At 42.6% G+C, this 14,527-nt stretch overlaps 1 protein-coding gene across 1 annotated transcript in view; it reads left to right on the top strand.

The window, feature by feature from the left end:
- GTF2E2 (general transcription factor IIE subunit 2) overlaps positions 1-10,631 on the top strand; it is a 58,723-nt gene extending 48,092 nt beyond the window's left edge. Inside the window, exons 7-8 of the mRNA XM_054030262.1 lie at positions 8,522-8,637; positions 9,763-10,631. Of these exons, the coding sequence (XP_053886237.1) occupies positions 8,522-8,637; positions 9,763-9,882 (236 nt within the window). The 3' untranslated portion in view covers positions 9,883-10,631. The remainder of the gene's footprint in view (positions 1-8,521; positions 8,638-9,762) is intronic.
- Positions 10,632-14,527: the final 3,896 nt, after the last annotated feature.

Here is a 14,527-nt window from a genome sequence, read left to right as displayed (position 1 = left end):
TCATTCCTGTACTCATGGCTGTAGAGGGCTTGAGGGCTAGAATTCGTGAAATTAGAGAAGAGACTTGGGAGTGACTCCCTCCACCCACTCAGGACCATACGCTCTCCGTGTGTAAAGAACTGTGCACGTATTCAGCTGAGCCTGTTACTCCTGGCCTAAGAAGGGAGTGAGAGAAGCAAGGCTTGGTTTCAAGGAGAATTGATTGGAATGGATACAGCTCTCCTGGAAGAATTCTCCCTTTCTCCATCTGGCGTGTTGGCAATACTGTTAAACCTGTGCTGGATGTGGCCGTGGTGCTGCTGAAAAGAAAACTGTCTAATCTTTTACTTATGCTCTAAATACCTTGAACGTTTCTTTCCACCACAGAGCAGTTCCATACGTTTGGTACTTTGGGCTAGACAGAGCAAAGGCATGGCCACGCTTCACAGTGATATATAGCATAGGACACCATTTTTTAAAATGTGTGGGCTGAGCAGTTTTCTGTAAAAGAAGCTTTTTGCTAAGATCAGTTATCTAGTGCTGAATTTATTCCCCTTTTTAGATCACTTGACCCTCCCAATAGGTGGTGGTAATGTTTCCTGACAAAAGCTGTTGAACTGGTAGGGGGAAGATAGTTTAAAACTAGTTGAGATCCTGTGATGATGTCTGACAATTAGGCGTTTAAAATGTATGATAAATGGACCAGTACTGAAATTATGATTATATAAAGTTGTAGTACAAAGTGGCATTTCTTACTTCGATCCACAGGTGGCAGCATAATCCCATCTTTTCATTCGTACAAAAAGGGTATGTCTGTCCTGCCCTGCACTCTGCGCTGACTGGGAGGGAGGCTGAACAGTTTCTGATCTATGGCTTTCATGATCCATCTATGCAATATAATTTTTTTTTAATCACCAAACTGACATTTTAATTCAAGTAGCGCTTATTAGCCAATCATGCTATGATAGTGTGAAACCTGTACAAGAGGGTGCTGCTTCTTGGGGCAATCTCTTGGCCTGAGACTGCCCCAAAGTATCCTCAAGTGTATTGACTACAATTCTTCTCAGTGTTAAGAGAGCCACGTCTGTTAAAGGCTCAACAAAAATTGTGTGCATACTTTGGTTGCTTAAGACAGGTTTCACTCTGCTTACCATCATATTTCAGCTAATTATGTACATGTAAGTAGCCTTGATGTTATAAACAAAAAACCAAACCAAACCCTGAAATGTTGGCATGCTCAGTCTGAGCTAGCAGGTGATGAACTTTTTGAATAGTTCATTGTTGAATAGTGTATCCTGGAATGTGGACTCAGTGCTCCTGGATGCCCCGTTGTACAAAAGGATGTTCTACAATTTTGAATCGACATTGTGTTCTCAATGGCTTGTTAGAGACCGTCCCTAGAAGGGAAGGATTTCAAATATGTTTTGAACAAGTTTTTCTACATCACTTTCCCTGATTGTTTGGATAAACTAGTGAATTATTGCAGTTTTGGGGTGGTGCAGAATTCTTACCTAAATTACCCTCTCCCTGGGGCAATTTGTATTATGAAATGACCTTCATAAAAGGGGGAATGTGATTAGCCAAAGAAGGTTGAGACTGCATATGCTCCTTTTTAATTTCCTGGGTAATTAATCAATTCTTTCTAAAATATAGAAAAAAAGATTTAGAAAAGTAATGCCAAATTTCAGGCACCGCAGGCAGCTAAGCGAAGTATTTGCACTTTTGCGGAGGGTGTTAAAGCACTTCTCTTTGATCTCAGGTCTCAGTGCACTGGGCGAATGCTGAAATGCTAGTATAGTCAGACACTTATTAAAGAAATGGAATACATTTAAGAAATTGCTGCCCCTGTATAACATCCTTTCACATTTGAGTGTAGTGTAGGTGGTATTGATTTTAGTACTTTGGGGGATTTTCTTCTTAAATAGCTGTGAAGAGATTTCTGTCAACACTGGAAGTGCTGATATGTTTCAAAATGCAAATATATGTGGGATTGGTAGGGCCCTTCATTTTTGTTTTTCCTGTTGAAAACTTCTGAAAAATTTCCAGATTTTAAAAAACCTAGTTATTCAGGTTTTGCCAATTTTAACCTGAATTTTACAAGAACCAGAACACCTGAGACCTGGCTCCGCTCTCGCAGTTTCCAGTTGTTAGTTGGTAGCTGCTACAGCTGCAAAGTTGGGGAGCAAGATGGTTCTATACCAGTAAAACAGCATGGCTTGCTTTTTTTAGGTCTGGTTGTGTTTAGTTTAATTTCTGGTGGTGCACTGATTCCTTGTTCCCGGACTAGACGATGAATATATTTCTTGTATCCATTTGGTGACACCCTAAATCCAAATTGTTAGCATATATGGGCCTAGAGAAGGATGATAGCTGTGTACTCATTCTCTGCTTTACTCATGTAAGTTCGGAACGAAACAAATGCATTAGTGTCTGCTATTTGCAGTAGAATGCATGCTTGTGAACTCTGACTTGCCTAAATTGTTCCAGTATAATTCTGAGATGTTTTGGCACTAATGTCCATCTGCAAACAAACACGAAAAAAAGGAGCCTGGTGAAAATATCCAGTCCAAACAATATCTCTGTATGCAATTTGATTTCTAAAGCAATGTTGTTTTAAAAGGAGTTGCAGGATATTACATAACCAGTCTGCAAAAGCGGATTCATTTATTCATTATCTATTCGCATGCAATGTCAATTTTTGTTTTACAGTTGACTCATAGACTCATAGACCTTAAGGTCAGAAGGGACCATTATGATCATGTGGTCTGACCCCCTGCATGCTGCAGGCCACAAGACCCTTCCCTGGACTCTGCCGTTGAAGTCCCCAATCCTGTGTTTTAGTGACTTCAGTCGGCAGAGACCCTCCTGCTAGTGATCCCTGCCCCATGCTGCGGAGGAAGGCGAAAAACCTCCAGAGGCTCAGCCAATCTACCCTGGAGGAAAATTCCTTCCCGACCCCAAATATGGCGATCAGTAAGACCCCGAGCATGTAGGCAAGAGTCTCTAGCCTGACCCTTGTTGGCCATTATGCTATTTACGTACCATTGCTTGGTTTTCCTTGGCTACTATGTTTTACCATTAAACCATTCCCTCTATAAACTTATCTAACTTAATCTTAAAACCGGACGGGTCCGTCGCCCCCACCGTTTCCCTCGGAAGGCCGTTCCAATATTTCACCCCTCTGACGGTCAGAAACCTTCGTCTAATTTCAAGCCTGAACTTCCCCACGGCCAGTTTATATCCATTCGTTCTCGTGTCCACATTAGTACTAAGATGGAATAATTCCTCTCCCTCCCTTGTATTAACCCCTCTGATATATTTAAAGATAGCAATCATATCCCCCCTCAGCCTTCGCTTTGTCAGACTAAACAACCCAAGCTCCTCTAATCTCTTTTCATACGACAGGTTTTCCATTCCTCTGATCATCCTAGTCGCCCTTCTCTGCACCCGTTCCAGTTTGAGTTCATCTTTTTTAAACATGGGAGACCAGAACTGCACACAGTACTCCAAATGAGGTCTCACCAGCGCCTTATACAACGGAAGCAGGACCTCCTTATCCCTACTAGATATACCTCGCCTAATACATCCCAAGACCGCATTGGCTTTTTTCACCGCCACGTCACATTGTCGACTCATAGTCATCCTGCGGTCTACAAGGACCCCTAGGTCCTTCTCCTCTTCCGTTACTTCTAACCAATGCGTCCCCATCTTGTAACTAAAATTGTTATTAGTCATCCCCAAGTGCATCACCTTACACTTTTCACTATTAAATTTCATCCTATTTCTGATACTCCAATTCACAAGCTCATTCAAGTCTCCCTGCAGAATATCCCTATCCTCCTCCGAATTTGCAACTCCTCCCACCTTCGTATCATCCGCAAACTTTATCAGCCCACTCTTGCAATCGGTTCCGAGGTCAGTTATAAATAGATTAAATAAAATGGGTCCCAAAACCGAACCTTGAGGCACTCCACTAGTAACCTCCCTCCAACCTGACAGTTCACCCTTTAATACAACCCGCTGCATTCTCCCCCTTAACCAATTCCTTATCCACCTCTGGATTTTCATATCAATCCCCATGTTTTCCAGTTTAACCAATAATTCCTCATGGGGTACAGTATCAAACGCTTTACTGAAATCCAGGTATATTAGGTCCACCGCATTTCCCTTATCTAATAAGTCCGTTACTTTCTCGAAGAAGGAGATCAGATTCGTTTGGCACGATCTGCCCTTCGTAAAACCATGTTGTAATTTATCGCAATTGCCATTAACCTCAAGGTCCTCAACTAGTTTCTCTTTCAGAATCTTCTCCAGCTCCTTGCACACTACAGATGTTAAACTAACAGGCCTGTAGTTACCCGGATCACTTTTTTTCCCTTTCTTGAAAATAGGAACCACGTTGGCTATTCTCCAGTCTAACGGGACCACCCCTGAGTTTACAGATTCATTAAGTATTATCGCTAATGGGCCTGCTATTTCCCGTGCCAATTCCTTCAATATTCTCGGATGAAGATCGTCCGGTCCTCCCGACTTAGTCCCATTAAGGCGTTCAAGTTTTGTTTCTACCTCGGATGCGGTAATCCCCCATCCTGTATGCCCCTCTGTAATGGTGCTAGTATCCCTAATACCTTCATTGGCCTCATTAAACACCGATGCAAAATATTCATTGAGATATTGCGCCATGCCTAGATTATCTTTAATCTCCTCTCCGGCTATAGTCTTCAGCGGTCCCACTTCCTCTTTCTTTGCTTTCTTCCTATTTATATGGCTGTAAAACCTTTTACTATTGGGGGGAGGCCATTTTAGATTTGATTCTGGTAAGTAGTGAGGACCTCGTTGAGGAAGTGGTAGTGGGAGACAACTTGGGCTCCAGTGATCATGAGCTAATTCGGTTTAAACTAAATGGAAGGAGTAACAGAATTAAGTCAAAGACTAGGGTTTATAATTTTAAAAAGGCCAATTAACAAATTAAGGGGACTGGTAAGGGAAGTGGATTGGGCAAACGTATTAAGGGATCTAAAGGCAGAAGAAGCCTGGGATTACTTTAAGTTAAAGATGCATGAGCTGTCAGAGGCCTGTATCCCCCAAAAGGGAAAAAGATTACTAAGCAAGAGAGTTAGACCGAGCTGGATGAGCGACCGACTCAAAGGGGCGATTAGGAAAAAACAGAAAGCGCACAAAGAGTGGAAGAGGGGAGGGATCAGTAAGGAAACTTACCTTAGTGAAGTCAGAGAATGTAGAGATAGAGTGAGAAAGGCCAAAGGCCATGTAGAGTTGGACCTCTAATTGATTTTATATTCATGTTGGTCATCTGCTTTAAAAAGATGGGTATGAAGTTATAACCAGGGTATAAAAAAATAGAGACATGAAATATCATGGTTAAAAATGAACCATAGGGTCCAACTTTTTGTTTTGATTTTTGGAACATCAGAAGTTGTCTATTTTCCAGTGTTAATTTTTCACTTTGTTCTTGAAAAGATTGTACAATATGATTAACTGTTCCTCCTCTCCCTGGCACCCTTAAACACCAGAATCCATAATTGGGCACAACTGTTAGTAGGTTGTGTACTTGTACTCTTGTTGAACTACGCAACGTGAGTTCTAATAAGGAGACAAATGATTTGTATTCATTATAAAGCACTGTAGAAATAATATTACATTTTCATGTAAAAGTTTTAGTATTTTGACTGTAGCGTATGTGGGTGTGTATCACATAAATGATAAAAGCAGTTGATCCACACGTATGCAGCCATGTACTGAGTAGCCTCGAAAAGCAATGTAGCATACCACAGCCAAGCTCTCCGTGTATTTAACTGGAATTGATTCTATATACTTATTACATGCATTTCTAAACTGCCTATCACCTTAGAATGTGGACTTCACTGAAATAAGTGATTTGAGGAAATTGTTTATCACAAATTATAGAGTAGTACTTTGCTTTCCTGTTCCCATCATTCAGCGCCACTTTCCTAATGAGACCAGGTTCTGGTACCAACCAGCCAAGGTACCAGTTGTCAGGGGAATAGGAAACATCCAGAGACTCATCTTACCTCATGTCCTAAAAGAGGTCGGATTCTCAGCCATAATAGGCTTGTATTGAGAATTCTGTTGAATTCCAGAAATAAGTGCCCATTACTGACATCATCAGATCCTCACTAGTTAAGTTATGGGGATTAGGAGATCATGTCTTCTGAGGAACTGTCCCACATTGAGGTGTCAATAGAGGGGGGTTTGGAACAAATGGCTAGATTAAGCAGTAATAAGTCAGGGCCAGATGCTATTCACCCAAGAGTTCTGAAGGAACTCAAATATAAAATTACAGAACTATTAAGTGTGGTATGTAACCTATCACTTAAATCCGCTTCTGTACCAGATGACTGGAGGATAGCTAATGTGAATCCAATTGTTTAAAAATGCTCCAGAGGAGATCCTTGCGATTACAGGTTGCTAAGTCTAACTTCAGTACCAGGTAAATTAGTTGAAACTAATTAGTTTCAACAGAGTTGTCAGACATGTAGATGAACAAGATTTGTTGCGGGAGAGTTAACATGGCTTTTGTAAAGGGAAATCCATGCTTCACCAATCTATTACAATTCTTTGAGGGGGATCAACAAACATGTGGAGAAGGGTGATCCAGCAGATATAGCATACTTGGACTTTCAGAAAGCCTTTGCCAAGGGCCCTCAACAAAGGCTTTTAAGCAAAATAAGCAGTCATGGGATAAAAGGGAAGGTCCTCAATAACCAGCTAAAAGATAGGAAACAAAGGGTTAGGAGTAAAGGGTCAGTTTTCAGAATGGAGAGGGATAAATAGTGGTGTCCCCCAGAAGTCTGTAGTGGGAGCAGTGTCGACCGGTGGAAGAGTTTCATAGACATAGGAGACAGGACCCTTTCCAGGAGATGGACCTAGACTATGGAAGTCATTCTTGCAAGAAATAAGTGATCTTGGTTCTCGCCTACAGTCTGGGAAAAAAGGGAGAGAGGATTTCAATTTTAATTAATTGGGGGGGGGGGGGGAGGTGTAGGTACAACTTGTGAGGGCTGTAATAAGTACAGTCATCAGCTTCAGCCTCCAGTATGACAGTGATTGCTGGTTTGAAAAAGATACATGGAAGAAATGAGAGAAATTTTACTGGAATGCATTTTCAGGGTAGTGTCAGAAATGACTTTTTCAAGTTAAAACCAGTCCATTTGTGGTGGGGTTCTTCATCCCACTGACAGAAAGGAGGGTTGTTTTAAAATTAAGCTGATTATGCTACTAGCCCAGTTGTCACGGGTGACATGATCAGAAACACAGTTATTTTGTATTGTTAAAACTCCTTAGCTTTGTTTTGTGGAAAGCTTAAAATAGTTCCTTTTTTATTGGTGGGGGAAAAGAAAGAAAACTGATATTGAGGAGCGTGTGATGTAGTCTTTTAACAGAAACGTTAATGTTTCAGTAACTGAATTTATAAAGTGCTGTAAGCCTTTTTTTCCCAAAGCAACTGTGTTCTGGAGTTAAACAAAGTAAGTGCTAATGGAGCCAGTGTGTCTGAAGCAGGTAACGTCAGTGGGTGTTTACCAGCATCAAGGTTTTAAACCATACTGCATAAAATAACTTCTTGAGGACATATGAGCTGCAGTTGTTTTGACAACTGTATATTAAATGTATATGGAAATTCAAAAAATCTAGTCTTACACAGCATTGTGTGCCTTGTGTTTTATTTATGGTTTGTTAGCCAAACCTGCCGACAGGGTATATCTAACTTAATGCCCATGGAATGAAGGGAGGTGGGATTGTACCAGTCGCTTCGTGGATAAGGCATTCCAGAGAATCTGTGGAACTTTACATGATGCACAGTGTTTTCACTGTGGATGACAGCTGCTCCAATTAAGACTTTGCTCCTCTGTTCTTTTTTTCCTGCTTCCAGGGTTCTTAGATAACTTTTCTCTCTTTAACACAGGAAGGACTTTAGAAATCCATTAACTGTATGGCATTGTTTATATTATAGAGGTAATATCATCCAGCAGATTGATGCAGTAAATGTCTCAAATCTTCATTCAGTTAGAGTAGGAGGCTGACAAGTCTCCCGTGATAAGGGCAGCCGAATCTCAGAAAATTAAGCTGCTGTCTCTGGCTGGAGTTAATGGGTCATCAGGATATTTTGAACTGAGGTTTGTAAAGCACATTGAAGGTCTAAAGAGCTGCATACGTGCCAAGCAAAAGGCTAAAATCATTATTGAGTTAATATTAAAATGTGTTGCCTGCAGAGTGCTCCCCGCTAGCCAGGCTCTGGGGTATACTCAGTTTCAACTGCCCTTTATAATTTAACATCTTTTCTCTAGAAATCCATTTTCAGAGTGGCTAACTGTGTGCTCATTCTCTGATGCTACTCCTACTGTGGTTTGCAATCAGACTTCTGGTATCTGTGTTGTCATAGAATGATACGGAGGAGTGTTGGGCAGTTGAGGTTTGCATATTCGTAGTGTCCATGAATGGGATGGTTTTTTACCTATGCGTCATTGGCCAGACTATGGAATGAGTGTTTGGTTTGGCGTTTTAGAATTTCAGAAGCTGTGGAGGAGCATTCCCGTGGATTCCATGGATGAGGAGAAAATAGAAGAGTATCTGAAACGACAGGGTATTTCTTCCATGCAGGAAGCTGGACCAAAGAAAATAGTAAGAGTTACAAATCACAGATCTTTCCAATGGGGCTTTTCCTCAGCTCCCACGATATTCGTTCCAATGGAAAAGAATCAGTGAGATGGGATGGCGCGTATTCACTCTCGCTTATGTGGGGCTGGACCTACCGATTTCCACTGTAGCGTTGTGACCTCTACAGTTCATGTTTAGATTAGTGTAATCCAAAAGGCACCAAGGAGGAGGGGGAACAGGAAAAAGCCACTGCAGCTTTTTCTAAAAGCGGTACCGTCCAGTTGTGGGGTGGTGAAATCCGTTAAAATGGTGGGGAGAAGGTTTCCCCCCCCAGCTAGCCAACTTAAGTATTGATACAAAGCACGTAGTCAGCCCCACCACAAAGGCTGGGGATCAAATACCGGTGTTTTTGTGTGGAGATCGAAACATAGCTATGAGCTCTCCATAAAGGCCCCGTCGACCTTAAAATAGACTTTTGACATTAATTCATATATAGCGTATTACATCTCTGCTGTCCTACCTCAGACTCTCAACCTTTCCGTGGAATGATTTTTAATGTGGTAGTGGAGAAAGAATTTGTCCCTGTTTTCTGTTCATCTCCACATTAGATATTTTGGTGCCTGTCACCACATAGCTGTTGCCACAGGTTCATACCCGTCCCCTGGGGTGTTAAATATAAGCTCATTGGGAATAATCAGTATTGCCACTGACCATATCGTGTGTAGATGTATCGAGCATATGTAATATTTTCTATGTAGTGTACAGTATATTCTGTATAGACAGGTTTCAGAGGAGCAGCCATGTCAGTCTGTATCCGCAAAAAGAACAGGAGGACTTGTGGCACCTTCGAGACTAACACATTTATTAGAGCCTAAGCATATTGACTCTGCTGTGGTGCTCAAAACGGAGGGGAATATTCCATACAGCCAGTCCTCACTGCGGATATTTAAAACAAGTGACCTTTTGGTACAAGTTGAGAGAGAAAGTGCCGTCACTTATTTCTCGAAATAATGTGCTGCTTTCCCCACCGGAGCACTGTTTTACTACAACATTTCAGACTTCAGTGAATAATGTTGAATTCTGTAAGAATGTCAGATCCTTGTACACCTGGGTGGCAGCCTTGTGAGTACTGTTCCCTTCTCCTTTTAGGCTCCTATTCAGAGGAGGAAGAAACCTGCTTCTCAGAAGAAACGGCGGTTTAAGACTCACAATGACCATTTGGCTGGAGTACTGAAGGATTACTCAGATGTTGTTCCTGGCAAGCAGTGAAGTTTGGTTCTGGAACAAACATGCTTTTTTATACAGGCTCTTCGTCGCTGGAGTTCAATGTTTGCTTGAAGACTGACTGACTGTATATAGTAATGCGGTGTGTCCCCATCCCTGCAACTGTCAAGATGAAACAGTTCTGTTTAAGAGCAAGTACAAATTACCAAATGTAGAGTTTTATTTTAATTTAATTAGCGAACGGGAACTGTGACTGTGTAAGAGGTCTGAAAGGACAGCCTCTTGCCACTAGGGGGTAAAAGATGCAGAGCATGTAAACCTAGAGCTCCCGGTAAATGCTTCACTGTGCTTCTCAATGATTTAAAGGGGATTTTTCTTGTATTGCTTTAGAGTGGGTTTGCAGGTAGAGGTGAATACAATATTCATTGTATTTGTTCCAAGAGAACATACAACATAATTGCAGAAGCATTTGTTTAAAGGGGCAAGCGCAGTCACAGTTTGTATATTTCTTCTTTGCTTTGGCATTGAGCTTTAATGAAAGTTGATGTTGTCTGAGGCTTTGGCATGGAAATACACCACCAGAATTCCCACCAGGCTGCGTGCTGGAAATGGGGCTGCAACCTCACAATGCTAATCAGAAATTGCCCTCGGGATATTGCTGATGACGTTGTATTGGAGGCACATGCACTGCACAGTTCTGTGTTATGGGTTAAAAGGGTCAGACAATAAATAAAATGACAATGTATTACTAAAAGGGACAGGTTTTTTTTAAAAAATAAAGCCTATAAAACTGGCGTCAGTACATTTCTTCTTCAGAGACAAACCAAATTAAGGGATAACCAACATCTGTTGTGACATCACATTTTCCTTCACAAGTTGAAGGATAGGAGTTTTTGAATTAAAAAATCCAAAGTATTGGTTCAGTTTTCATTGCTCTGAGCTAATGCCTTTTATTTTTCTTCTTGGATAAAAATAACACCCTAAATGTAAATATGCACAAGATTCTATATGTATGTGTATACTCCTGTGAAACTTACCAGTGGGATATAGACAATTTGGCTAACTTATAATGAATGGGAGGGCAATTAACACTAGTTTTTTTGTGGAATCACAAGTGAGCAGCAGATGCCCTGCACCTTAGGGAGTAGCAGTCACTCTTCTCAAAGTTAAACAGTAAGGATGACAGACAGGGTGGACTAATTGAAATCAAAACAGTTTAAATCACTGATCTAAATCAGCAAGCAATAAACCTTCATTTAACTCATCAGTTTTAATTGTGTTTTGCATTTATATTTTTTAGTTATTTTCCTAAAGAAAGGTTGATTCTTGTTGGTTGGTAACCGGTAAATCATATTATTTGTAACTAAACATAGCCTTTTCACAAATGTGGTGCTGCTGCTTGCTAACCCAGAAGTTACTATACACATTTATTAAAGTAATTATGTAGCTTAACTTACATTTATTCACATTCTCAATTTTTACATTTTTGATGCTTAGAAAAAGGTGAGTGATACATTCCTTATTTACTAGATGATTATTAATTATTTACTTGTGATTTGTGTCACACTCTATTTGCATGGAAATTCAAATTAAATTAAAATGCACAAAAGAGCATTTTACAAGTTTTTATTAAATAAAACTACTTTAAAAGTGCTGGATACATGAGAAAAAGGGTATCAAAGTTTATCAGAACATGTTTTGTATTTAAAACTACCTGATTTATTAAACAAAGGGAGTATTATCTGTAGTTGGTTAACTGAACTGATCGTTCCTGGTTACCAGGTCCTTCAAGGTTTTAGAACTAGTAGATCTCATTCTCTTACACCTAGTTTTTATTTATATATTGGAAGAGGAAAACAAGCTTTTCTGCTTTTTCAACTCCCAATTGGACAGTGACTTCCACCAGTTCAATGGTTTAACTTTCTTTAAAACTTGGCAGCAAACATGTACTGCTTAATATTAGGCTTTGTATTTATTTTAAATTATTGTAATATAAGTAATTTAGGTTTTAACATGTCATAAGTTCAAATTTAATTTTAAATAAGTTTATTTAAATCTGGGGTGTTCTTACTTTTTTTTTAAATCATTAATTTTTATCCACCCTGATGACAGTAGTATTCTGCTGCCATTAATTATTTGTTTGTGTGTACAAGTATATTTATAGTGTATGAGGTAATATTTATGCTTCCACTGCAAACATACTTTTAAAAATCAGTCTGCCATTTTAAACACTGCACAGCACATACGGAATTGCACACGTCAGTCTGATCCAGTTTAGGGAGTTGCTAAATTGGTAGTAAGAGTCTTTCTTTTTCTTTTTTATAAGAGTCTACTGCTCCATCTGCTTAGTTTTTCCACCTGTTCCAAGTCTCACAGGCAGCATAAGAGGTTCCTCTCATGTCAGCGGTTACTCTGGCAACTTGAGAGCTCCAATTCTGCTTTTAAAAATCGGTGCCAGTGGGAGACCCTGCTTTGTCATCACGTGTCACTGCTGGGGGTCGTCAGAGCCTGGCAACTTGACATTCCAGGTGCTGAAAGTGCGGGAGATGGCTCTTCTCCCCTCAAGACATTGTGGAAAGCTGCACAGGCGCTGAGCGATGTGGCCATACCCCCTGTTGGCCAGCAATGCAGGAGAGAGGACCAGGGCGAGATGCTGACCTACACATACCAGTGATTTCCACCCTCCCTATCATCTCCTCCTTCCTCCCTTTCACCCTGTCCCTCCTTGTCCCTTTCCCCAGACCCCTCCTGTCCCCTCCCATTCCATCCCCCCATTCCCCTTATTCTCCCTCTTCTATTTCCCCAATCTCTTTCACCTTGTTGCTCCATCCACCCACATATTCCTCTCTGCACTTCTTCAGTCCCTTTCGCCATCCTAATCCTTCTGTTAACTCAGACCACGAGTGCATGGGAAAGGAGTATGACATTTCAATAGAAGAGTCACTTGCTGAATTAGATTGTTGTGTTCTTTGGCTCAGAAATGTGCAATTTACGGGAGCAGTTAGATTTCTCCCGTCAGTTAATATAGGGAGGGGAGGTGGGCATGGGACCCTGGGAAAATAATCCCCACAACATGTCTTGTTCAGTGCACCAAGCTATAGGGACAGTCCCCAATGCCAATGGGGAGGGGCCAATGCCCCAGGTCAGCCTGATTGACAGGGTGGGAAGGCCAATGAGGGAGTCAGGAGTCCAGGGTCCCGGTCCTTGGTGTGAGCTGGAGCTGCCCGGGCGGAGCTAAGGAGAGCGCAGCCGCCTGAGCTGGGCTGGGAGCAGAGCCGCGCAGCCAGAGCCCGAGGAGCAGCCCAGGGAGGGCTGGAGGCAGAGGAGCTGGAGCAGTCCGGAGCCGGGTGCGGTGAGCAGCTGGGGAAGTGTGGGGGACCTGGGGCAGAGGGCCCTGTGCAGGGCGACGCCCCCAGGGGAGGTGGGGGGGCAACGCTGGGAAGAAGGGTCCTGCCACCTAGAGCCTGAGGGCGTGTGGCCACCGCCAGAGCAAGTGTCCAACCCACAGCATCCCTGCAGCACAGTCAGGGCCTGGGCAGGGGGCTGGGATGTGTGACGAACAGACTGAACTTCCCTTGTGTCCCAGAGACGCTGGCTGCGGTGCCCCCCGCCCCAGAGCGGGGTTACTTCTCTCCGCTAAGATTTCCATTCGTCCTTCGTTTTTTATTGGTTGCTGTTTAATAAATTGTATTTGCTTTGAATTGTATGTAATGGGTCAGGGAAGTGTCCGGTGTGAAGAGAGTACCACGGAGTGGGCACACCTTAACCCCTGTCCTAGGTGACCATGGCAAGGTTGGGGGTCGAGCCCCCCAGGAATCCTGGGCCCAGCCTTGTCAGGGTTACGAGAACTCTGCCACATGGGAGGGAGGAAGGGGAGCCCTCGAGGTCAGGCAGGCCTCTGGGTAAAGGGAGTGGGAGCGAGGACTCAGATCCCTTTACTAGCCAATTCCAGCGGGGGAATGTATAAGCCAGGAAAGTTCCTCACAATAACGGTACCATTTCCCCGCTTACAGCTCTTAGAAAATAGAATTTAAATAGGGGATAGTGGTGGAGCTCCTGGCCTGGATCAGGATTTTCCCCTACCACGACCTTTGGAATTTATGGCCCACCACCACGGCCCAGCTGTGCCACAACTGTTTTTCTGCATATAAAAGCCGGGGTCAGTGTTAGGACATAGCAAGGAGGGCCCCCATGCCACAGGGGGCACCACAAAGCTAACTTGCTCAGGCTTCGGCTTCAGCCCCTGGTGGTGGGGCTCAGGACCACGGGTTGCAGTTTCATGCAGTGGGGCTTCGGCTTTCCACTCTGGGCCCTAGAGAGTCTGACGCCGGCCATGCTCCCCCTGAAACCTGCTCCGGTTGAGAACAACTGCACTAGAGCAAATGACAGACATACCATCACCTCTTTTGTAAGGTCACACCTCACAATTCTTAGAACAGCCAAATGGTCCTGACTCTGTTTTATTTTCTGGAATGTAAAGAACCTCAACACTCCAAAAGGGTGTACTTGTTACTAAAGAGCGCAAAGGCAGAGGTCGTGCTTTTGCAGGAGACACATGGATGAGGGTTATATAATAATAAATGGAACTATCCCATCTCCTAGAACTGGAAGGGACCTTGAAAGGTCATCGAGTCCAGCCCCCTGCCTTCACTAGCAGGACCAAGTACTAATTTTGCCCCAGATCCCTAAG

Source organism: Malaclemys terrapin, chromosome 5, assembly GCF_027887155.1.
Source record: "Malaclemys terrapin pileata isolate rMalTer1 chromosome 5, rMalTer1.hap1, whole genome shotgun sequence".
Classification (NCBI taxonomy): domain Eukaryota; kingdom Metazoa; phylum Chordata; order Testudines; family Emydidae; genus Malaclemys; species Malaclemys terrapin.
Note: the sequence above shows the minus strand (reverse complement) of the source record. Positions and strands in the feature narration are given on the sequence as shown.